Consider the following 25,237-nt stretch of genomic DNA (forward strand, 5'->3'; position numbering starts at 1 on the left):
CCCTATAGGGGAGATGTCGATTACTCTTGATGACGTTTTGACATTACTTCATCTGCCCGTGATGGGACAAATGTGTGATTTAGAGGAGTTGGAGTTTGAGGAGACTCGTACAGCCCTTGTGTAGCTGCTCGGTGTTGATGGTGGCACAGTTGGTGCTGAGATGGAGGACGCACATGGTCCGAAAGTCAGACTTAGTTGGTTTAGAGAGATATATGTTCAAAGGTGTGAGTTGTAGCATTGGGACTATGCTGCTAGAGCATATTTGTTGTATCTAGTAGGATGCACGATTTTTGCAAATAAGAGTGTCAGTTATATACGCGTGTCTTACTTATTGTTATTTAGAGATGTACACGCATGTGGCAGATATGCCTGGGGCATTGCTGCACTCGCCCATTTGTACGAGCAACTCGGGAATGCGAGTCTCGCCTCCACGAAGCAGATGGCCGAATACTTGACTCTATTTCAAATACAGTTATAACTTTAACATTTATTTCATGTATTTATTTCCATGTTCGAAGATGGATGAAATTTAATTGAATAATTGTTTTTTTAGAGTTGGATATACAAACATTTCCCTGGCATGGGAAGGAGGCGGTTGGTGACTTCTTACGATGATACCACACCATGTGCCATGCGGTGGCAGAGCCCTAGACAGAGTTCCACTCTTGCGGAGATTCGGTCATAGTTGGATGCGCTGACATACAGTGGAGTTGTATGGCATCCGTATGAGGGGCATCGGGCCATTCAGCCATTCTTCGACATTTGTATGTATTCTGGATGGATTCGAATTGGTGACACCCTTTATCGTCATTTGCCTGAGCGTGTGTTGAGGCAATTTGGGTTTCAGCAAGACATTCCACGATCACCGACTGCGGTTCCAGATGTAGATATAGTGGCCATTGATCATGTTTGGTTGCACTTCAGAGCTCACATTGTGAGTAATGTCAGACATGCAGCATCCCCTTCTGACTGTGTCGATGGGTACATTCAGTGGTTTAGGAGGGTTTCACATCCTTATATTATTGTTGTTGTAGATGACGCACGACTGCCTCTTGCGCCTAGACAACGCCCCGATATTCCACAGGAGGCGCGACCCCATCGTAGACCGTCTCCACCTTCACCATCTGGCACCCTGGTATGTTATTTTTCATTACTTATATTATTAAATTTTCTTCACCTTGTTTATTTAATTGTTTGATATAATTATAATGCAGGCTAGATTTAGGCGAATGGCGAGAATGTTACAGTCCTTGATATCGTGTCGTCATGTGACCGAAGGTACTATTGCACATCAGGTGTTAGTGGACCTGCTTCAGATTGCTAATGAGGGACTCGACGAATATTCCCCGACTAGGAGAGGGTAGAGGCATGTGCGTGGTAGACGGTCGACGTCTAATTGATAGGACTTTGTATTTCATTTTTTCATTATGTATTATAGGACTTTATATTTCCTTTTTCTCATTATGTATTATTTGATGTTATATTTCCTTTGTATTTGTATTAGACATTTATAATTTCTTATAATTTTAATGTTTTTATTTTGAGTTACATGTTCTTTTATATTGGTTATATAGATGATCAAATATTTATACGTTTAAGTGGAAAAATTAATTACTTAATTAACAATAACTAATATAAATATCACGAATACTGAAAATATAAATATCTTCATTCATAAATAAATAATACATAAATATCACGATTAATAATAATATAAATATCACGAATACTAAGAATAAGTACTTAAATAAAGAAATATAATAGTGTATTTTTACATATCTTCATACATAATATAAATATCACGAATCACCTAAGTCAACATAAGATGTTGTTATGCCCATCAACTGTGAAAATGCTTGCATCCTACTAGTATAAATAGATGACCACGCTCGTGCCTCAGGATAACAGTAGGTTGAGAACATGATATTCACCATGGGCAATGGATAACCTTCTTGTAGCTTAACCTGCATTATACAAATTACAATAATTAATTGAGTGATAAGTAATTTTAAAATGAAATCACAAAAAAATACACTTACCTGCACAAAATGACATCCATGAACATGTCTTATACAAATTAAGCGATGTTGAGTTATATTCACCATGGGCAATGGATAACCTTCTTGTAGCTTAACCTGCATTATACAAATTACAATAATTAATTGACTGATAAGTAATTTTAAAATGAAATCATAAAAAAAATACACTTACTTGCACAAAATGACATCCATGAACATGTCCTATACAAATTAAGCAATGTTGTTATATCAGAAGGTGGTGTGGAACGTAGTGAGAAGATAGTATAATTTTAATAGTATGACATACACACTAAGATAACGTTATATCGATTAGCAATTGCATAACCAATGTATGGTAATGTCATCCAATTGTTCCTATTAGCCTGTTATGAATAAAACAAGTTGTTAGAAAAAATAGATGTAATAAATAAAATACATAAAATGGGAAACACTTATCGTCGACAGTGACTACACCAACAAAGAGTTCCTCAGTTCTTCTAGTCTATCATAGCCTCCTACTAGCCTTGTGTATTCATCATGTCATTCACTGAGTTCTTTGTACAACTCATTCCTGATAACGGGCCATGAATCTTCTCCGAGTCCCAACAACGCAGCAATGCATTTATACCCACATTGCCCATCAGCCACAACATCAACAACGTCCACAATGAAGGGGTGAGTAGTAGAATCAAACTGTTATATCATTGGAACTCTCTTTTTTCTTCACTGCTTTTGGCTTTGATTGTAATTTACTTCTCACAGATGAAGATTCTATGGTTGAATGAAAGGCATCCACATGCTCAAAATATGATGGATCCCGCGTAGTAGACCTTTCTTTTCGTTGGACTTTACTTTTTTGTGCACCCTTTGTCTTGACTTTATGTAATGGAGGGACCATTGATGTCAATGTAGGACAAACAATGTCAAGTAACTTCTTCTTAATGGTGACTTTAACGCTAATGTCAACTTCATTGAATCATTCTTCTACTTGTTTCAACTCATCTTTAATGGATAACTAGGGCTCAGTTTCATTTAATTCAACATTTGAGAAATGCAATCTTCGCCACATGATATGAAATTCAGCCACAAGGATCATCCTAGGATCATACCGTGCTAATTCACATGCACAGAGGACACCGAATGTACGTCTCAATACGCATCCACACTTTGAGGAGTTCAATCCTATCTGTTGCACTATTTTCAATTCCTTAGCAATGAGATCCAATGCATATTGAGAGACACGCCCAATAAGTTCTCTATATCGATAGCCTTTAAAATGGTCACTTGTGAGAAATAGACTACTTTCAAATGACGCCTTAATCTTGTTATGTTGTAGGATAATGAAATTATGAATATTATCCCAACAAGAACACAAATCACCCATACTATTGCCCAGAACTTTCTCCAGGCTCCAATGATCAAATTCAACACTGAAACAATAAAAAACATCAACAACTGCAAATAAATATTTATCTACAAAACAAATAAATAAAATAACATTACAACATACCTATTTGTGGTTGTGTTCCCTAAATGCATTACTTTGTTCGTCTAGAACTTTACAAAGTATGTACTGTACAAAATAATCCAAGTCTGATTCACATATTCAAAGAACAAAGACCATGAGCTGCTTGCGTATTGAAGACCATTCACACACTCAGCAAACAAGCTTTCATCAGCATAATCCATCACATTTTCCCATGCATTCATCAACACATCCCAAACCTCAGTAAAATGAACTAACATTTTGCATTTAGCTTTAACATTTTTAAGGATGTGGAACCGACATAACATCTGATATGACTCAGGGAATACATTTGCAATGACATTCATCAAAGCCAAGTCTCGGTCAGTGACAATGACTTTAGGACCACCCTCTGATGTTAAAAATAAACCTTTCAGCTTTTCCAAAGTCCATGTGAAATTACTTTGCCTTTCAGTAGACAAGAAAGCAAATGCTACTGAAAAGGTTAAGCCTGTAGACGTCATACCCACAATCTCAAGCAACGAAAGTCTATATCTATTTGTTTTATGTGTGGAATCCATAAAAAATACAACATTAAATGAGTTTAACAATTTGACCGCATCAGGATGTGTCCAAAACAGGTTAGTAACAACCTCTGAATCATCAACACACCTACTCCAGTGAATGTACTTATCCCGATCCAACAACATCATAAGCTGTTGTAGTTCAGTTCTGGACCCTCTTAATGATCGTTTATAGGCTTGCCTTGCGTTGTAGATTTGTTTAATCGTTGTGACATTTCAATCATTATTTTTTTTGAGTGTTAATAAAATATTTGTAGGTGTAACTTTACTCTTTGTCATATCAACCAGTAATTACTTCTCACTCGTATTTAACCTGCCAGCATAAGGGTGACCAACTAAAGTTTCAGCCAACTCATGGTTGTGATGTCCACACATCACCTTCAACACCCATTCGGCCCCATCTAAACATGGTTTACCCTTTAATCTAAACGGACACTCACATTTACGAGTGCCGTATACACTAGCCACCGCATCGGCTTTGTATTTCCGATATTTTCCCCCTCTTTCACATCTAAGTATGACGAACATTTTTCTTCCCCGTACACCAGTAGCTATGTCAGATCTTACTATTACCACAACAAATCCTAAATCATAAGTCATCCCTCTTACCCATTGAATTAAGTACTCCTGTGAACGAAATATTTCATTTGTGGTAAATTTTTTTGTTAAATCTCCCTCTACAACTTTGCTAATTGATGAAGAGAAATCGGATTTCAAACTACAACCAATTTGAGAATCCATATGAAGATATTCATCCATTTTAAATAATAATCACCTATAAAATTATAATGAGCCTTATTAACATAATTAATAATTAATCAAACAAATATAAAAATATTCATATAATTAAATTATATATTTCATATAAATAAAATAATAAGTAATTTTTTATATAATTATAAAATTGTTAAAGCATTAAACGATACAAAAATCATATATAAAAAATATATATTTTACAAAATCATTACATTTAAAAACTAATTATATATAACATCCAAAATACAAAAATATAAATATAAACTAATATAAATATACATTATTAAAATACATCAAAAATATATTCAAAAATAATAAATCAAAACATTTAAATTAAATTATTAAAATATCTCCAAAAATAATAAAAGAATAAACTAATAAAACAAAACCTAAAATAAAAAAAGATAAACTTTAAACGAATGTGAACATCCTTCCGCCAATGTCAACATCCGTGTAAAGTTTACCTTTTTTATTTTAGGGTTTATTCACGCACCTAGAGGATGCACCACTGCACCACTGCACCAATGAAACCCGACAAACCCGACACAACTTGATCAATTCTTTCCACCACCACCAACCTTTGCAACTTCTTAGTATACCACCGAACGAACATATATTCTCACAGTGAAAAAAAGAGAGGAAGAAGTCTAACATTAGAATGAAAGAAAAGTTTCTTACTGGGACTAATAATAGGTCATTAGTGGGATGAATTGGGAGTGAGTAAAAATTCAAAAATAATAACCCTAAAAATAAAATTTTACTGAAGGACAAAATAGTAAAGGGAAGGTGGAGGGAGCAACACCCAAAACATGAAATGATAAATATAAAATTATAATATCACATAAATAGAAAAGAAAAGAAAAAGTTAAAAAAAAAGTTTGAGGCGACACCGCGCCTAAAACTAATCCCTAATTTTATAAAATTATCTCCAAAAGACTTAAAATAAATGAAGATATAAACATTATTACACCAAATGTCACTTTGAGATATAATGGATATAATGTTAAACTCAACAAGTTTATTAATCAATGTAAACAAATGAAAAATGAGTATGTATAGTATTACTATTTATAAAACAAAACACTCATCTATTTCAAGGAAAAATAAAAGTATCAAACCCACAACCTAATACACCATGAGAGCCTTTTTTTTGCAACATCAATATTGAATTTTAACCATTGACAAGGAGGGTGAAACCAAAAATCAAGAACATATGCAACCCTTTTGGGATCTATATCTACTTCAAAAAAACATTAAATAATGTTCTATTGGACGTAGTTTCATATAATTGGTACAACATTTATCAACCCAATTGATCTGAACATAAATTAAAAATATGATTTAGGAATCCCAAGACCTATTTGATATAAAGTGTCACATTATCCTCTAACTTGTGCAAATAATTAGGAAATCAGAGCAAATCAACTATTGAAAAATTTGCGCTATTTAAAATTAACCCTTTCAACATTACTAATCTGCCAATAAAGTTACCGATTAATGAATAATATAAATAGATTATGGTATAAATGATAAATTTACAAAAAAAAAATTACAAATCTAAATACAAAAGGTGACCACTATAAAATAAAGTCTTGTGTATTAATCATTAGTCCCACAAAGCAATGTTGTAGATAAATGTATTCTCATCATCCTCTAATAGACGTGTAGACCACAAATGCTTAGGTGGCATTCCAACCTATGACCATAATGCTTAGTTAACATTTTAACCGATGTGGGTCCATAATGCTTGCATTAGCATTGGATCATAGTTTAGTTTAATTTTCTGTCAAGTGCTTAATTATGCTGTCCTAGACTATTTTTTTTGAGGAAAATTCCCACGAAAAATTCAACACCATTGAAAACTCATTAAAAATCTTCTTCCTTATTTATACTTTATATTAAACTGGCGAATAGAACTTATACTTGTTAAAATTCCTAACAATCTACTAAAATGATTACTACATGGGTTGCCTTTTTCATTATCGTGCAATCTTGTTGTTAAATCTATAGTTAAAAAATAATGCAATTTGAAGTTCATTAAAGAAAAGTAATATGCTACATTCTCCTGCCCCTTTCAATAAATAAATGCACTAACATACTAAATTCAATAAAGAATCATGGAGAGAAAAAATCAAGACCCTACACAAACTTTAGTTCCAGAAGTGGCTATCTCAAACTATGAAGCACATCAATGGTGATAGAAAGCAATTGCATTGCTTTATAACAGCTCCCGCCAGGTCTGTACATATGACATTTAGTTTGAGAAGTGAAAAATATATGCCACTTCCATCATTCATGAAAAAACACATGCAACCATCCTTCTGCACAAGTACGCCAAAAGAACCATCAGTTCAAATTCAAATATCAATGATCAATAACATAATAGATTTGGATAGTATTTGGAACTTTTCTTCTTAAAGTTGAAGCAAAGCCAAGCTGAATTCTACAGAATACCTAAATCATAATAGTTTCTCTTTATAAAGACTTTAATGAACATATACTGCAAAATTAAAATTTTTACATTGTCAAATAATTTTTTATATCATCTTAAACGTTAATTATTATTAAAATAAGAGAAAAGTTAAATAAACAAATTTGTGGGTTCCACATCCTACTTCATGATTCTCTTTCAGGATTTTGTAGTTTGCAATGAATTTTAACTTATGGGAGGTGTGTGAGGAAGAGTGTTTTTAGCACTCCTCTAAAGTATACAAACTTATTATACATAATAGTTGGTGATTGAATGATAGCACCAAAAACAATTATACTGACAGTACAAATATTTGTCATTCCTTCAAAGGACATTTTAAAAGTAGCAAAATAAACTAATTTTATGTGTTTCTCTTACTCACCTATACAAGTTGACAAACTATCTAGCAAGTTTAACTTTCAATTAAATCTCTTAACATCAAAATAGCTTTCAGTATTAAAATAGATTTTAACATCTAGAAAAGCCAGGCCAAACAATATGCAAGTCTTCAATTATGCTAAGCAATACAAGTATATATGCTTTTAGTAAGGGAACAGTTTCAATACCACTTTCAACTTGAATCTATGGACTCTCATCATCTGAACTAATGTCAATCATCCTCCTTTCAGCAATTGCTGGGAAGAGCCGCTGTCGAAGATCAGGTGGTGGCCGTGTTTCAGAGGAAGACTGTCCCCGGGGATTCTCTTGTTTTACCGTTTTTGCTTGCTTCTTCTGTGTGTCTATCAACTCCTTGCATATTTTATCCAGCATTAGTAAGAAGTCCCGTACTACTATGAACAGCCTTAAGCCTTCATTCTTCCCAGCATTCCCATGAAAGTAATCACCAGTGTTCTTCACCAAAGCCATGATCTTCTTCTCCTCTTCCAGCAGTTTCTTAACATTAGCCTCAGCATTCTGCACAAAACTTTTCACTGTCTCACAAAAGCCCCTGTCTTCCTCCACATTCTTCATGTTTTTATTTATCAAGTCTCGCGTGTTTACGAGACCTTCGCCAAGTTTAACAGTTGTTCCTGTTAAACTGTCAGCGTCTAGAACTGCTGCTTTTTTCACATTCTCAAGTTCACTGCTCAAGTGTGAAACCACCTGAAGGCCAATTTCATGGTAGTGATCTTCTGTTTCTTGAATACTATCCTGAAGGTCATCTGATTTAATAATAGACAAACTCTGGCTATCTTTGGACTTTCTGACGGCTTTTATGCCCTCAGAACGGATAATCTCTAGAACAACAAAGTGTAAGAGTGTAGTCTTCCCATCAGTTCCTTTTACATCAGACAATTTCAGAAGTGTATCAAGTTTAAATGCTTGAGCACCACCACGGAAAGTTCCATCATTCATTCGATTTCCAGTTTTGAGAACAGCTTCAAGAAGCTTCAGAAATAGCCGGCTACTTCTTAGTTCCTTACAAGCAACCTTGTACAATTGCAACAAGAATAAGATTATTTCTCCAAGGTAACAGGAAGATAATAAAGTAAACAAATATGAACAGAGATTCCAAAACGACAATAGGATATCAATTACAGAACATGGTTTAAAATTAATTAACATAGCATAAAACTAAACTAAACCAGGTAATGTTTGATAGCATTTTTAAAACTAACAGATCGCTAACTGCAATCAAACTCAGAATTTTACATTAATTATAAATTTACTTGAATTACATGTATATTTCTTAACATGGATATGTATGCAAAATGAAACAGAGTAACAAAGTAATCATGCAGTGATTTGACAGATGAAATAAATACTTCATATTCAAATAATTTTGACATTAAACCAAAACATCGAATGATACCAACATCTGAATCAAATGAAATTTGTCATTTAACCAAAACACTTTATATTATTAAAGCCTTAATTTGGCATTACTTACGCAACGAACAACATACTCAGCCAAGTATTTACCAGTTTCCTATGATAGCATTGATGTTCTGTGATTGGCAGTAGCCATATTAGGATGATATAGGTATAGCACATACTCAGGTAATTCTAAAACCTCAGTTGGAATCAGTTCAAGTAAAAATTTAAATCACCATGATTAATAAGATGGAAAGAGCATAAGCAAAGCAACCACACGTATGATGTATACCTCCAAAATGTAAAAAGACTCCATAGTAGTTCCAAGCTCCTCTTTAAATGAGCCCATGAAAAGCAGAGCTTCCATTCTTTTGAATGCAAATGGAATGTCAACCAGGGTTTTGAGGAAACTGTCAGCAGGACCAAGTTGAGATAGATCACCATTAAAACGTCTGAGCTTAAGTTCTTCATCTGATGTTGGTGCCATCTTTAGCAAAGTTTGAAGGAACTCTGGGGGTAGCTCATGTCCTGTTCAGCCAAAATGAGGTTGAGAAAGTCTTTCATACAAGTGTGGAACAGTCCAACTAAACAACTTTTCTCTCAGAATTCTATATCTATATGATACACAAATACATTACGTGTATTGTATACAACACATCCGATATGAAAATACATTTATTTTGAAAATAACAAGATACAATATGTGACACATTCGTATTTAAAAAGGAATGAAAAATTCTTAAAACATAATACATATAGTATTGCAATTGTGTGGATTCAAATTAAAATAAGGTTCAAAGGCATTAATCCATTTGTTCAGTAAAATATTGTATCAAGCATAGGCAGGACTACCGCAATCTATCTTCCCTAGTATTCAACATATGATAATCAAATAATTTTAGAACAATATTAAAACCTATAAAATAAGGACAACTATGGGTGCACCAGAAGAACCAATATTAATGTTACAGTTATAAGCAATTTTAGAGGAAAATTGAAGGAGCAAGAAAGCACCCTCATAAAGCGCATCGCGAACTTCTTCCATTGTCACATTCAATGCTCGCAACAGAATCAATAAATTTTGTGCTTTCTTTTTGTCAATAATCTGGACAAACTGAGGTGAAGGGTCTTGAGAGGAAGACTCTTTCTGTCTTTGACCATTGTTCTTATCCACAGCATTATAGCCAAAAAGTGTCTCTATCATTTCCTCATTAAATCTGTAAAATGTTTGTCAATTGAGGACATTAATGATAAATTATATTTGATAAATAAAAGAGGCTTGGTGTTTATTCCTTACTGGAATGATCCTGATTTGATTTGATTCCAAACCATTGATTGATCTGGGTTTGCTTGAACCTTATCCCAGAAGAAGGGCTTTAGCTTGGCTTTGGGAGCATCAACTTCACTTGCAACTGTAGCTTTTGATCCACTAGCCAAAGGCTGGGGCACCTTTGAGCCAAATGGAGGAGGTCGAGGAGGAGCTACGCCATTAACAGGTGGTGGTGGTGGTGGCCAAGGACCAGGTTTGGAACCACCTGGTACTAGGGGTGGTGGTGGTGGAGGAGGACCAGGTTTAATAGCAGCTGGTGCCGGGGGTGGTGGAGGAGGAGGACCAGGTCTGGAAACAGCTAGTGCTGGAGGTGGTGGAGGAGGACCTGGTCTGGAACCAGCTAGTGTTTGTGGAGGTGGGCTAGGTTTGGCACCCATTGGTGGTTGAGGTGGTCGAGTAGGTGGAATGCTAGCAGGCTTTTGAGGGGCAGGAGGAGGAACTGCAGCAACAGTAGTGGTAGATGCTGGAGGAGCTGCAGCATCCAAAGGCCTAAATGAAGGTGGCTCAGGAGGAAGCGGGTTTAATCTGCCTGGAGGAGGGTTTAACCTTCCTGGTGGAGGCTTTAAGGGAGGCATTCCAGAAGGAATGATTCCCATCCTCCCGGGAGGAGGTTTCAGTTCAAATGGTGACCCTGTAGCAGCATTATGAACTCCTATTGATTGACTTTCTTGCACAGTATACTTATTGTCTACTAAACTATTACTAGCTGACTGAAACCCAGGTTTCTCCCCTTTCATTGAATTCACAAAAGAAAAACTGGAAGGACCTGTAGGATAAGTCCACTTTGTCAAGACTAGTACAAGTACAACGTATTATAACAAGGTACAAAATGAATGGTAACATGATACATACCAACAGAGTAGTCACTCATGCTCAAGCTGAGAAGAGGCCTATCATCATTTAGTCTAACATGGCCAGTCCTCTGATGCCGCCTCCAGCATAAAAAGAGCAGTGCTGCAGCTATAAATGTCACCAATGCAGTTATAACTACTGCAAGAACAACTGTTTTTTTATTACTGTGACTATCTTCCTGTTTGTCAACTTCCGGAGATGGAGGAGCAGAAATATCTGAAGCTGCTGGTGGTGTCAATTTTGGAAAAAAGGGTGTTGGTGCAGAAGGTTGCAGTGGTCTAGGAAGATTATGTACTGGAGGAGAATGAGGTGATGGTACTGGACTGGGTTCAGATGATGGTGCTGGACTGGGTTCAGAAGATGGTGCTGGACTGGGTTCAGAAGATGGTGCTAAACTAGGTGCAGGGCCTGGACTAGGTGGTTCTGATATGTGCTGGAGCAAAATACGACCAAAATTTCTCGTAGGAGCACTGGATCTGGAAAAAAGTGGTGCCATATAAGTGACATGCCAAATATTGGAATCATCCTCTTTTCCTGAATCAGGTAATGGGGGATTATCTTTTCTCAAACAGTGAAGAATGTTGTCCTTGAATTGAGAACAGTAAGCATTGATAAATTTTTTGGTCTCTTCTCGTTCTAATGGTTGAATCTCTGAGCTGATTATATTGGCGCTGCCAGATAATTCCCATGAAAGACACAAATCATGATTCTCAACATCTTTCACTAAATGAAATAAACCTTTCCTGCAATATTTCCATAAGACTTTTTCCTGCAGTCATGTAACTTAACAACTTTTAGAGTCTATCCAATTAAAACTTACAAATCATGGAAACAAATTTTAGAGTTATATGTTCCCAAATCTAACGAATAATAATAAAACAATGAAGTCCCTATAATTTAGAGTCAGATGACAACTAGCAACAATTACAAAACAATTTAGAAAAATAACTTGGAAGGAATGCTCAAGCAAACATAACTTCATCAAGTCTGTGTTTCTCATGTAAACACAGCACACACAATAGAGTATTTAACAGATGATTATCTCTCAAAATTAGTATTTATATACTATGGCAACCATACAATACAACATACTAAAACTAAAACTTTGCACAAATGTAAGATCTCCGATTAAGGATGGAACATTTTAATCTGTGGACACAGAAAATGCAAAACAAGAGGATGCATAGTTCACAGTTCAATGTAAGACCCAGATGTCATACTGGAAAATAACTAGTAGTGAAACGTACTATAGCCATTCCTCTTCTCTAACCACTATTCTATATGCAAAGAGTTATGCAGAAGATAGCAATAGAATTTGACTAACTAGACCTAGCCAAATGCGCAGTAAAGGAGGGAAATACTTGCATTTAATCCAAATGAGATGTCTCTATGCAATCAATATCACCTACAAACAGTCTAGAGGTTCGCAGTTTACACAAAAAGTTGACAGACATCGGAACAACTTCTTCTGGCTCTAGATCCAAATCTCATCAGAGCATCATACTATTAAGAAAAAATGTGTTTTAGGTCCCTTCATTTACTGTCAAAATTTGCATAGTCCCGAAACGATGATTCCAATTATAAAAAAGCAAGGACCAATAACAACAACTTTGAACTATAAGAACTAAGACCAATTTTGACCAAAACTTGATGGAATCAAGGATTTAGGTAACCATGTTAACTAGCTCAATGTGAGGCTGAAATCATTGCAAGATTAGTTACTTTTATGTAGCTACCTCTATGAGAAGCCAAAATATATTTCATATTAACCAGAGACTACCATTTTCTTAGGAGTTAAGAATTATGCAGCAAAAGCACAAAAAACTATAGCATATCTGGGCTAAAAAGCTTACAGCATTATTGGGATTGGGATTGCCAAATGAAAGAAATGTCAGTCTAAGAGAATTAAGATAAGAATAAGAATGAGAAAGTGAAACAAAGCATTCACACCAACCCTTAAACAAAAAGCAAACACCTCACTCAGGGTAAGAAACAAAATTTCTGAGCTCCAATACCATGATCAGGTGATCACCTTTTGGATTTTTGTTATTTGAACATAAAACCAAACCAAATATATAATAGAAACCTACAAAATCCGAACACAGGGAGCCTTACCGTGTGTTCATCGAACAACCCAGATGCTGGATCAAGTAACTTTCTAACAAAATCATCTTCTGTTTCCTTCTTCTCCAAAGGACTGACTGCTGCTACAAGAAGAAGAACCACAAGAACACCTAAGCTAGCCTTTACGTTAACCATATGTTTTTGAATTCCCATTCCAAGTGTTTGATATGCTTTTCATTTCACCAAAGGACAAAATCCCCCTCCAATCCCTTCATGGCCGACAAACAGCCCCAAGAAAAAAAAGAACCTTCTTTTCACAATCCAGCTCAAAACCACTTCAATTCTTCAACAGAACCCCACTCGGTACCTTACAGAGGTGAATCCGTCAAGACCAACCAAGAGTTGCAGCAAAAACCAAAACTTCAAGATCAAACAAAAAGACCGAAAGCTAACACCAAAAATACTTGCCCCTCTCCAAAGCTTCAAACTTTTATCGATTCAGATCAAGTCCAGCCAAACCCCACCACATGCATCAATCAGAAAACAACTCCAAACAAAACAAAATCTTGGGTAGGTGTCGAAGCATCAATCACCCTCCAAGTGAAAACACAAACTGGAGCTCCAAATTAAGATTCAAGAAAAGGATATTTCCTTCTTGCAGGATCCAACCTCAAAAAGGACGGCTTTTACCGTTGTTGACCATGAAATGTTGCTGATTGCGACAACTTTTTATTTTTCCCGTGTGCAGAAAGTGTGTCATAAATGGTAAAAAGATGACCAAAAGCAAAGACTTATAGTAAAAAAAATGAATGTGTTGGGAGAGTTGCTGCTAAGGAAAAGGAAGTTTCTTGGCGCCAGACAGAAGAACCCTACGCGTGAAGAACCGTCTTGGAGAAAAGATTCTGGATGGTGGATTCAGTCATTGCAAGGCAGCCACTTTCAAAATGTCTTCCACTCAGTTTTCTATTCCAGCGTCGATCAAAAGGAAATCTATATAAAGTTTGAAAATTAACATATATTAATTACTACATTTGAAATTTAAAAAACAGCAGCAGAAAGCGTGGTATGTCTGTGTGTTAATATTTATTTTCGTTAATTGTGAAAGGTTGACTAGAATAATTAAACTTAAATGTATTAATGTACTATTTTACAAAGAAAAAAACTATTTGAGAAAATATGAATTTAGCTAATCTAATATTTGACATCTGTTTATATTTGTTCTCGTTGTTTCATCCATTATTATTGTTTATTGTTTTATGTTGTTGTAGTTGTTTCATTTTTTTTTTCTCAGCTCTGCTCTTTTCATGGAACTATAAATAAAAAATGTGATGTATGTTTCAAAATACTTAATGTGAATTTCCTAATCATTATTGTCTTCTATTATTCTAAATTTTCTTAGGTTTAATTATGTTATGATTTTCTAATTTATTTGAAAATTTTTAAATAAAAGAACCAGCAAAAGAATCATAGATTATGTAAAATGGAGAAGGTTTTCGAAATTCAGATTTGTTAACTTTTTAATATGGATTTCTATAAAATATTCAAGTTTCACAAAAAAAATTGGCTTAATTGCTTACTTGATCTTTACATTGAGAGGTTTTTTTTTGTTTAGTATTCGCTTTTAAAAATGCATATATTACATCCTCATGTGGTATAATTTGTACCAATTAAGTCCCTTCGGTTAAATTAGCAGAAACAGAATTAACTTCGTGCTGACGTAGCAAAGGAATCTGTATTTTTTCTTCTCTCTCCTTTGCTTTTCCTGCAACATACAACTTTTTGTCTCTCTTCTATATTAATGTCTCTTTATACCGTACACTCCTTGATCTAGAACATCAATTTGATGAGTTTTTTCTTTTTGCAGTTTGGAAGCCTTCAAATTCAACGAACTTTTCAAATATTAATTAAAATCAAAATTAACGAATTGGAGTTAGACAAGCTAATGATTGAATTAGTTTTAATAAAATATGGAAAGAGAACAATAACAAGAAGAGTTCTCGTTAAATATAAGGTTTAATGTCTCGGTAGGTCCCTATTTTCGTCCAAAATCTCAAATAGGTCTCTTTCTTTTTTGGCGTCTCAATTGGGTCCTTATTTTGTAAAAATTGCATCAATTAGACCCTTACTGTTAAATTGGACCTAACGACGTTAATGTATACTTGACGTGGCACGTTGGACTATATTTTTAATTGACGTGGCTAAATGATGTGGATTTGAGTTATTTTAAAATTAAAAAATTGAGAAAAAATTGGGATCCTTCTTTACAACATCATCATCTTCACCAATTTCATCCCCAGGATCCTTATCTGCTCCATCATATCCTCATCATCCTTATATGCTCCATCATATCCTCATCATCCTTATCTGCTCCATCATATCCTCATCATCCTTATCTGCTCCATCATATCCTCATCGTAATCATCATCCCTTCTCCTATCATCCTTATTTCTGCAACACCGATTGGCAATGTTTAGAAGACAGAAACAAACTAAGCTAAAAAAATAACAAGAACAAAATGAACTCTGATGCTGAAGCAAAGACAAACATTTTGATTATAATAGATGAAACCAAGATCTCAATCTATTACTTCTCTAAATAACCTAGCCCAATCAGAAAGAGCAATTGAAAAACAGGAAAGAGCAATCTATAAACGAGGAAATTCGTAAACATGGAAGAAAGGACGAATCTAAACCTAAAACTAATATACTAAAATTGAAAAACAAGGGATAAGATAATAATGTCATTCACCATCTTACATTGATTAGTGCAAATTAAGACTGGGGAAACAATAACCATCATCATTTCAACCTAAACAAAGCTAAAAAAATCACAACCGTAATGAACTTCACCCACACAGTTGACTGACCTTGACGTAGATCTTGCAATCGCTTTGGGGCCGCTTGAACTTCTTCACTCGCTTCTTCACGATCTTCTTCAAGATCAAGGGTACCGCCATTTTTACTAACCTCAATTAGGGTTTCCCTACCGGAGAAATTTGCTTCTCAACATTTATAAAACATGAAAATTAATATGGGCTAGGTTTTTGCAGAACGGGGCCCAAACCCAACCCACTTCTTTGCTTTTTGTTTTGATCCATGAACTTGAAAGTTTATCTCTGCACCACCCCAATAACGCATCGTCGTGGCACACCTCTATCACCTTCGCCAAGCCCAAACCTGTAAACCATAAAATCAAAGAGAGCTCATCCTAAACTTCAATCGCGATAAACCCTAGTTCACGAAACGCCACCATCAACCTCACTGTCAGTCGCGAGCCTCCATGGCCACCATGCCGCAACAACAACCATGCTGCCACCCAAACACCATTGAAGCCTCTATGGAAACCCTGCAAATAGAAAAACTACAGAGCCATGAGAGAGCCATCTCTGTGCCTTCAAATTGTAAAATGAGAGACCCTTCACATCCACCGTTGGCCGCCGTGAATGAAGGGGCGAAACCTTGATTCGAAAAACATCTTCCCCAATTAATAAAATAAACAGTGGCGCAATAGAGATAACAAAGATGTTGGCAACACGAAGGAGACAAAGGCAACCCGATGATGGTTGTCAATTTCTTTTGGAAAAAAATAAATAAATAAGACATGTCAGAATATAATGAATTCCACGTCATTTAAAAATATAGTCCAACGAGCCACGTCAAGTATACATTAATGTCGTTAGGTCCAATTTAACGGTAAGGGTCTGATTGATGCAATTTTCACAAAATAAGGACCCATGAGACATCGAAAAAGAAGGGGACCTATTTGAGATTCTGGACGAAAATAGGGACCTACCGAGACATTAAACCTAAATATAATTATAACTTGATTAGGTTAGGTTTTCTTTTTATTAAATGTTATTTTTTAAAATCCTAATTAAAACTTTAATTAATTTGTCCTTGATTAATTTTTCCAAATTGAAATTCAGATTGAACAACCCTAATTAAACTTCATATTTGGCAATTCTCTCTCAAAACCCATTCCTCTTTCCCAAATTTTGGTCTTTCTCTTTTGTAGGCAGACCAGCTTTGGGCTGCCTTTATGGAGCTCGTGCAACAGGGAAGCTTCCTTCCCTTTCTCTTTTCTCGGTTTACCGCGTCAAAAGGATTTCTTTCCTCTTCTCCTTCGCGGTTCTAGTTAGGGGTTTTTCAGGTAAGGCGCGAACACCTTTCTTGCGGTGTAGTGATTGTTGCAGTAGTGGCACCTCCGCGAGGTTTTGATCTCAAAAATCTCCGTCCTGCGAGAAACCCTTGTGATGGCGTGGTCGTGGAGGGAAATAACGGACCTGGTGTTTCGCGGTTTGGCAGTCTTCGTTCATCTTCGTTCATCGCGTTGGGTAATGATTTATGTTTCTGCTTTGCAAGTGGATGACAACGTTTTGGTGGTTCGCAAGTTGAGGGTTTTGGCTTTTGTTCTTCTCTATGGGTTTGCGAATTGGGGGTGGTCCTAAGTTCGCATTTGGGTTCGATTTTATTTGTTCTCCGTAGATTCAAGGCGTGAATTGGAATTTCTAATCTTGTTTTCTTTCTTTGCGATTTGAGAATGCGAGGTTTTTGTTTTATTGTTATTCTTGGGCGTATGGTCTTCTTTCTCTGCTGGGTGGATAATTTTCTAAGGTGTTAATCAATTGGTAATGCTGCATTATTGGGTTCTCTGCCACGTCATCTTGTGAACGTCCTCGATTCTGAGCTTCTATAACCTTAACCTCGATATGCTCTCCTCTAGGAACTCGCTCATTCAACTATTGTGCACGTGCGAGCACTCCTTACCGAACCCGCTGGCCACCATTCGCTTCGCGATCTCGTGGAGGTGGCATCGCGTAGATGACTATGTCGAAGTCTATGACCGGTAGCGCCACCGGAATCTGCTCCTCTACTTTGTCTTTATTTTCTTTTTATTGGGGATATTCATCACGATTTAAGAAAAGATTAGCATGAAATTATGTAGACTTGAAATTTTATATATTAGTGTTAATAAAGATTTTATTTTTTATTTTAATGGCAAAAGGAAGGAAATGTGATTTTAGTCATTATTTTAATTTATTGAATGTGATTTAAATACCAGAATAATGCAAAAGAGAAATAAAAATCCTATAATTATGAACACCATTACTATAGAAGAGAGATAAAAAGTTGGGCGTTGTAGGAAGAGCAAAAGAGAGAGAACAAAAAGATCAGATTTCATAGCCACGTCAGCATAGAGTTAACTCTGTTTCTGCCCATTTAACGGAAGGGACTTGATTGTTGCAAATTATACCACATGGGGACGCAATACATGCATTTTTAAAAGCGGGTACTAAACAGAAAAAAACCTCCCAATGTAGGGACCAAGTAAGCAATTAAGCCAAAAAAATTTCATAATGACTGATGAATCAACAACAAAGAAATACCTTGTTTTTTGAATTGAAGGAATTAATAGAAATCCAAAGACAAAAAATTAACAAAATGATTGTTGGTTACGAAAGCTCTGTAAGGAAGCAAAATTTTAGTGAATGGAGGTGTAGGATTTTCAAAGAATCGAAAAACTCTTTTGATAATGAAACTGTGGGGAATATAGTGTTTCATATTCATTTATTTTGGACATTTGCTCTTGCCTAAGCGGACTGTTGACAAGGGGAGCAATGTGAATGCTAAACCCAATCCTTTATGTGTTTTGTCTTTTATGATGACAACAACATATATGTTTCCATGACAACAACAAAAATGTTTCTTTATGTTTAAAACATATACCTGAAATGTTTGGTTTTCATACTCACTATGATCATACATGTGTTTACATATGTAGTATGCATACTCATGTTTTGAAATGTTAAAACCACTTGCACAATGCATATTTGTATGAAGTAATCGATTGTAGTGCTTATGTAATCAATTAAGTTCATCAGATAACTAATGCTTAAACTATGGCAAACTACAAGTTTTAACTGATTACATTATATGTATAATCGATTAAAACTCGTGCATTTGCTAACACCTATTTGCAATGTGCTGTGATGAGTTTTGAAAATAAAAGGTTTTCAAAATTGACTAAGTGTAATACTTAATCGATTACACAGTTTCCTTAATCGGTTAAATCTGGTACACATTGAAAATTGTTTCATGATAAGTCTTAACTTTCATAATGGTCATATTTTCAAATGTTTTGACTTACAAGTTATGTGCAATCGATTATATTAATTGCTTAATCAGTTAAATCTATTTTAATGTAATTCTAGTGTAACTTTGTTAAATGTGTAACCAATTACATTATTTTGGTAATCGATTAAAAAGCGTCAGACATGTGAAAATCTATATATTGACGCGTAACACTCTACATTAACAACTTTTGATCATTTGAACTTTTAAATCTGACATAAGAGAGTCAAGAAAAGATTTTGCAAATGCGCTGGTTCTCCAAGAATCAAGATACGTAATATTTAACTCTTTGAAGGATTGCTTTGGACTTTTGTTGGCTGATCAATCAACTACACATTAAGGTGTTTTCTTTCCAGATTAGTACCTTGTTTACAATCCATAGATTGTGGTTTCCCTATGCGTGTTGCCAGGAAGAGAACGTGTTGTTCTTGTGACTTTGAGAAGGGTCTCAAAGGGGTACAACAGAGAGATGATTGTTCTTTCTGGAGTGTGGCTATTCCTATATTAGATTTATGAGTTAGTGAGGAGATTACATTTGAGAGTTGGTCTCTGTAAGTCCTGTTGTATTAACTCAAATCTTTATAGTGGAAGGTTTTTCAATCTTAAGTTAATTGAAAGGGACTGGATGTAGGCATTGAAGCCGAACCAGTATAAAAATTTGTGTTTGTTTTCTATCCCTTAACTCTTTTAATAAATTATTTCTTTATTGTCTAGCGAGTTAAAGATCCTTCTAAACATTTCCAAAAAGAGAGGAAAAGAAAGCATTTTTATCAAAAACCAATTCACCCCACTCTTGGTAAGAGAAATAGGCCTAACATTTCTTACAATTGGCACCAGAGCTGGTTTTTCGAAACTAACTCGAAAAATAATCGATTAGATTTTATATGTAATCGATTAATTTGATCTTGATGGCCTCTGTTTCTCAAACCTTTGGAGAAGGTGCTTCCACAAACAAACCCCCTCTGTTTGTAGGAGAAAACTATCCTTTTTGGAAAATTAGAATGAGAATTTTTTTAGAATCTATTGATAAAGGTATTTGGGATGCTGTTATTAATGGACCTTTTGAGCCTACTAAAATGTTGATGGAAAAACTATTGCAAAGAATTTTTCTGAATGGAACCAGGATGAAAATAAAAGAGCACAGTATGATATTAAGGCTAGAAATATTATTTCCTCTGCACTTACTATTGACAAGTTAAAAAGGCGGATGTTCTTGAGATGACTCATGAAGGAACCGATGAAGTAAAGAGAGCCGGGAAGAATTCTCTCATTCAGGAATATGAGATATTTCGGATGAAGCATGGAGAGAATATCTACGACATCCAGAAAAGGTTCACACACATTGTTAACCATCTCATTGCACTTGGAAATTCATTGGAGAAGGAGGAGATTAACATCAAGATCCTAAAGAGTTTGAATAGAAGCTAGCAACCTAAGGTGACTTCCATATCTGAATCAAGGGATCTTACCACCATGAACATGGCTACACTGTTTGGCAAACTCAGGGAGCATGAGTTGGAACTTGCAAGATTGCAAGAGGAAGAAGAAACTGAACAAAAGCACTCTGTAGCTCTCAAAATTTCCAGCAAGAAAGCCTCAAGAAACAATGATTCAGATGCAGAAGTACCAGAAAAGGAAGTGCTTAACATGATGGTAAAGGATTTTACTAAGTTTATGAAATCTAGAAATACTACATCTGATTTTGCAGGTAATTCAAGAAGAGGCAAAAGAAAAGGCAAGGCTGCTACTCCCACCTATTATGAATGTGGAAAAGAGGTTCATATAAAACCTGACTGTTCAACCTTAAAGTAGAAGCACAAAACTGAGGAAAGGTTCAATCAGGACAGGAAGAAGAGCAAGCAATGGGAAGACTGTGATTCAAGAGGTTCTTCCAGTGATGAAGATAATCAAAGTCTAGAGGAGGAGACAAATATGTGTCTCACGGCTGGATCTGTCAGTTCTGAAAGCAGTGGCAACAACTTCGGTGATGAGCCTATTGAGGACAAATATTATCAGTTGTTGAATGCTTTTCAAGAACTCCATGCAGAGGCAATGAAGCTTCAATACAAGGTTAATCAATTAAACAATGAAAGAAAAGATTATGAATACATAATTGATAACCTTGTTAAAGATAATGACAAATTGAATATTGATCTTGATGCTACTTTACAATCTGCTATGAATGTTAAATCTGAAGCTAGAATTGTTGAAAAAGATTGCAAAGATTGTCCTGCTTATCTGGGAAAGATAAAGTACCTAACAAGCACACTTTCAAAATTTACAATTGGTAGATCAAAATTAGAAGTTTTTCTAGGATCTCAAAGAAGGGTTATAAATAAGCAAGGAATAAGTTACAGTGCTAAAAGTGAAAGAATTAACTCAAAGAAATTTACTGATTTGAGTAAACCTTCTATTGTTACCTATTTCTATTGTAATTCAATTGGTCACACTATTAGATCTTGTTATTATAAGAAAGTTGGTGTTCCAAAGGGAAAGTTTAAATGGATTCTCAAAGAACCAACTACTGTGACTAACACAAAAGGCCCCAAGTTTATTTGGGTACCTGCTTCCAAACCATTTGATGATTTTGTAGGAAAATAAACTAAATTGGTGGCAGACAAGGACTAAGGAAGGATCATAAAGGAAAAATCATTAATCTCTTTAGTATCACATGTGGTAATTGTTGTTGAACTCTGAAATTCATGCATCCTTCTTAATCTGTGATATGTGTACTGATATATGTGAATGATTTGTGCTTGTCTGCATTGAAATTGGTTGAAAAATGTTTTCACGAATTTTAACCGATTATATTAGTAATGTAATCAATTAAACTTCTCTCAATGCTTCTCTGTTTTCAAAAGTTTGAGATTGGTTTAAGCTTAATCGATTCAGAAACTAATGAAATCGATTAAATTGTTGTAATGGGCTTTTCCAATTTTTAAATATTTTAAATGGGTTTTTTTCCTGAACTTAGTGGATTCGCATCTATAAATATAAGATTAGTGAATCTAGTCTTGCAATCATTTCGTCTAAAACTGAAGTTTTAAACCCTAAACTAAGAAAGATACTTTGTAAAATCCTGTTCACAAATGACTTCTTCTTCATTATCAAGACGTGGGAAGAAGGTTGCCCAGGTTGCAAGGAATGCCAGTCCAAATGGATGGATTAGTGATGACGAAGTTCGAAACAGATTCTCATGTTTTAGAAAACTCAAGTTTGTGGTCCCTTACATTGGATTTGAAGCTATTCAGAAATGAAGGGCTTTTCTTTCAGAAATGGATTGCACATCAAGGACTTTCCAAATTTGTTCAAATGAAAGGTGACTGTTATCCTGACTTAGTAGAAGTTTTCTATACAAATATGAAAGTTTTCGATGGAGTTATACATTCTCGGGTAAGGTGTTAATATCAAAATTGACGATGATGTCTGGCTTTCTTTTACTAGTTTAAAGGCTGAAGGTTATATGTCTCATGTGCATGATTCTGAGGTTAATAAATGGACAAACAAGAAGGAAATTTATAAGGATTGTCTGAGGTATCTAGGAAGGTATAAGGTAAACAAATTGTACCTGCATAATGGATTGAATAGGGAAGAAAAAATGTGTGCATTTATACTGGCTTAGGTACTATAAAGAATCATCTAACAATTGAGGATGTGTTTTTGCTAAATGCTATAAAGACAAGGATACCTGATAACAGTTGGAAAACTATTATTTTTATGCTTGAAATTGATACTAAAAGCAACCTTTAACCCTTAGAAACTAGCTTGAAATCATGCTTTTGTTCATATTTTCCGAAATAAGAGAGTTGGACAGGTTTATGCTTGATTTCAGTGTTTTTGTGTAGGTTTTAAGGTGAATTTGGTGAAAGAAGTGAAGAAGGAGAGAGATGGAATCAGAAAAGACATCAAAAAGTGCAAAAGGAGAAGCCGCAACTGCCGCTCAGTGGTAGTTTACCGCTGAGCGGCACTCAGGAGCTCACGGGGGATCCGCTGAGGGGCAAAATGGCCGCTGAGGGGAAGAAACCAACTCACGCACTTACCGCTGAGCGGTACTTTACCGCTGAGCGGCACACTTATGGGCTTAGGCCTAAATTTTCTGTAATTTTAGAATAGTATATAAGCTTTAGGACGTCCTAGGGTTTGTATCTTTGGCTGGGACGAAGCAAACACTCTCTTTTCCACCCCTTTGAAGGAGGATCTTGGATGCTCAGGCTACCTCTCTACCTTTTTAGGGTTTTATTTTTCATTCTTTCATCATTGTTCATCTAGATTCACCATGAATATGGTGAACTAAACCTTGTATTGTTATTGGGGGATCAATGTAATCTTGTGAAACTCTCATATATGAAATTTGTGTTTAAATATCTTAATTGAGATATATGCTTTCTTTCATCATTAGTTAGGGTTTTTCCTCTTTGCTCAAAGCATGCATTGTTTAACTCATTCGATGTCATGATCATTGATTTTGTCGATATGGGAACGTACGTGGAAGTCTAGATCCGGGGAATTTCTCCCAATAATATATTGGTTGCCTTTAAGCTCATGCACTTCAGAACTAATTACTAGGAATGTTAGGAATTGTATGAACTCGTAATTAAGGATAGGCCTTCTTGACAAGGTGATTTAGAGAGTGGCATTAACATTGATGAAAAGATTGTTGAATTCCTAAAATATATGAGAGTGGATAAGATGAAATTGATAACCCCAACAACATACTCATCCATATATTCCATTGAAGTGTTTGTATTTTGTTTTAGCCATTGATCAAATTCATGCATACACGTTTATTTTCTGTTTTGCATATTAAACTCCACTTATTTCGTTCTTAAGTCTTAAATAATCAACGAATCACATAACTAAACTAGGCTGTGAGTCCTTTGGGAGAACGATACTTGGTCTTACCGAGTTTATTACTTGAAACAATTCGGTCACACTTGCCGATTGTTAAAACAAGTTTGTGGCGCCGTTTTTCGGTGTTCATAAATTTGTCATCAATACCAACCAACTAGGTTGCTTCCATGAGTGATCATATGATTGAAGTTTGAAGTAACCATGAACACAAGTTGCCTTATGGTGTTTTTATTAGCAAAGTTTTGGAGCATCAACAAGTTGATCTGACTGGTGAAATCAATATTCTAAGTTTTAAATTTATGATATCATCACATCAATATACTCCAAGAATTGTTTTTCCTAATAATAATGTTTTAACTTTGGAACCTTAACAACTTACTTAAATGTATCTTTAGATTCTGGTTTTATCAGGAGTTTTCAACGAGAGTTTGCTTGTTCTAGTACCATGAATCGGAAAAAGAAGTCAATTATTTTTACTTCGATGAACCCAAATACAAAGTACTATATATTACGGACTTCCAACATAAATAAAAGATTTAATCATTTTCGAGGTATCTGTTTATGCAGAAACGTCTCAAATAAGTCATTTTATTATTCATTATCTTAATTAGGTTCCTATTTGTGTAAAATTGATTCAATTGTACCCTTGCTATCAATTTTAGTAAACGACGTTAAGAGGTCAATCACGTGGCATGCTGACTTTGCAAATATTAAGCATGTGACACATTTAGGGTATTAGTGATGTGGGTTTTGTAATTTTGAAATGACAAAAACTTGGGATTTCATTAAATCCCTAATTTGTGAAAATCCCTAATTAAAAAGGGCGCCTAAGGTGTTCGAAATTGTTCTTCTGCGACGTGGGTTGCGAAAATCCCCTTCTCACCCAAAAATTAGGGTTTTC

The 25,237-nt window shown here is 35.2% G+C and overlaps 1 protein-coding gene, 1 long non-coding RNA gene and 1 other non-coding gene across 3 annotated transcripts; all 3 read right to left on the reverse strand.

The window, feature by feature from the left end:
* Positions 1-1,847: 1,847 nt before the first annotated feature.
* Positions 1,848-2,282, reverse strand: LOC108340197 (uncharacterized). Its single transcript, XR_001833180.2, has 3 exons — positions 2,212-2,282; positions 2,040-2,135; positions 1,848-1,964 (listed from the first exon to the last, which is right to left on the reverse strand). It is a non-coding gene; the product is annotated as an uncharacterized LOC108340197 (long non-coding RNA).
* Positions 2,283-6,833: 4,551 nt separating this feature from the next.
* LOC108340432 (formin-like protein 5) lies at positions 6,834-14,336 on the reverse strand. The gene is made up of 7 exons (XM_017577822.2): positions 13,406-14,336; positions 11,291-12,059; positions 10,406-11,204; positions 10,123-10,325; positions 9,401-9,636; positions 7,860-8,724; positions 6,834-7,144 (listed from the first exon to the last, which is right to left on the reverse strand). The coding sequence occupies exons 1-6, from the start codon at positions 13,565-13,567 to the stop codon at positions 7,876-7,878; spliced, it is 3,018 nt and encodes a 1,005-aa protein (XP_017433311.1). The 5' UTR covers positions 13,568-14,336; the 3' UTR covers positions 6,834-7,144; positions 7,860-7,875.
* A 1,742-nt stretch (positions 14,337-16,078) lies between these two features.
* On the reverse strand, positions 16,079-16,160 carry LOC128196884 (small nucleolar RNA U31b). The gene has a single exon (XR_008249290.1). It is a non-coding gene; the product is annotated as a small nucleolar RNA U31b (small nucleolar RNA).
* Between the last annotated feature and the right edge of the window lie 9,077 nt (positions 16,161-25,237).

This window comes from Vigna angularis, chromosome 5 (genome assembly GCF_016808095.1).
Source record: "Vigna angularis cultivar LongXiaoDou No.4 chromosome 5, ASM1680809v1, whole genome shotgun sequence".
NCBI classification, from domain to species: Eukaryota; Viridiplantae; Streptophyta; class Magnoliopsida; order Fabales; family Fabaceae; genus Vigna; species Vigna angularis.

Coding starts and splice junctions, on each gene's coding strand:
- LOC108340432 (XM_017577822.2), bottom strand. CDS start 13,567: ATGGGAATTCAAAAACATATGGTTAACGTAAAGGCTAGCTTAGGTGTT. Junction 10,326..10,405: donor ATCAAATCAGGATCATTCCA/GTAAGGAATAAA, acceptor AACATTTTACAG/ATTTAATGAGGAAATGATAG. Junction 8,725..9,400: donor AGTCTTTTTACATTTTGGAG/GTATACATCATA, acceptor CAATTGTACAAG/GTTGCTTGTAAGGAACTAAG.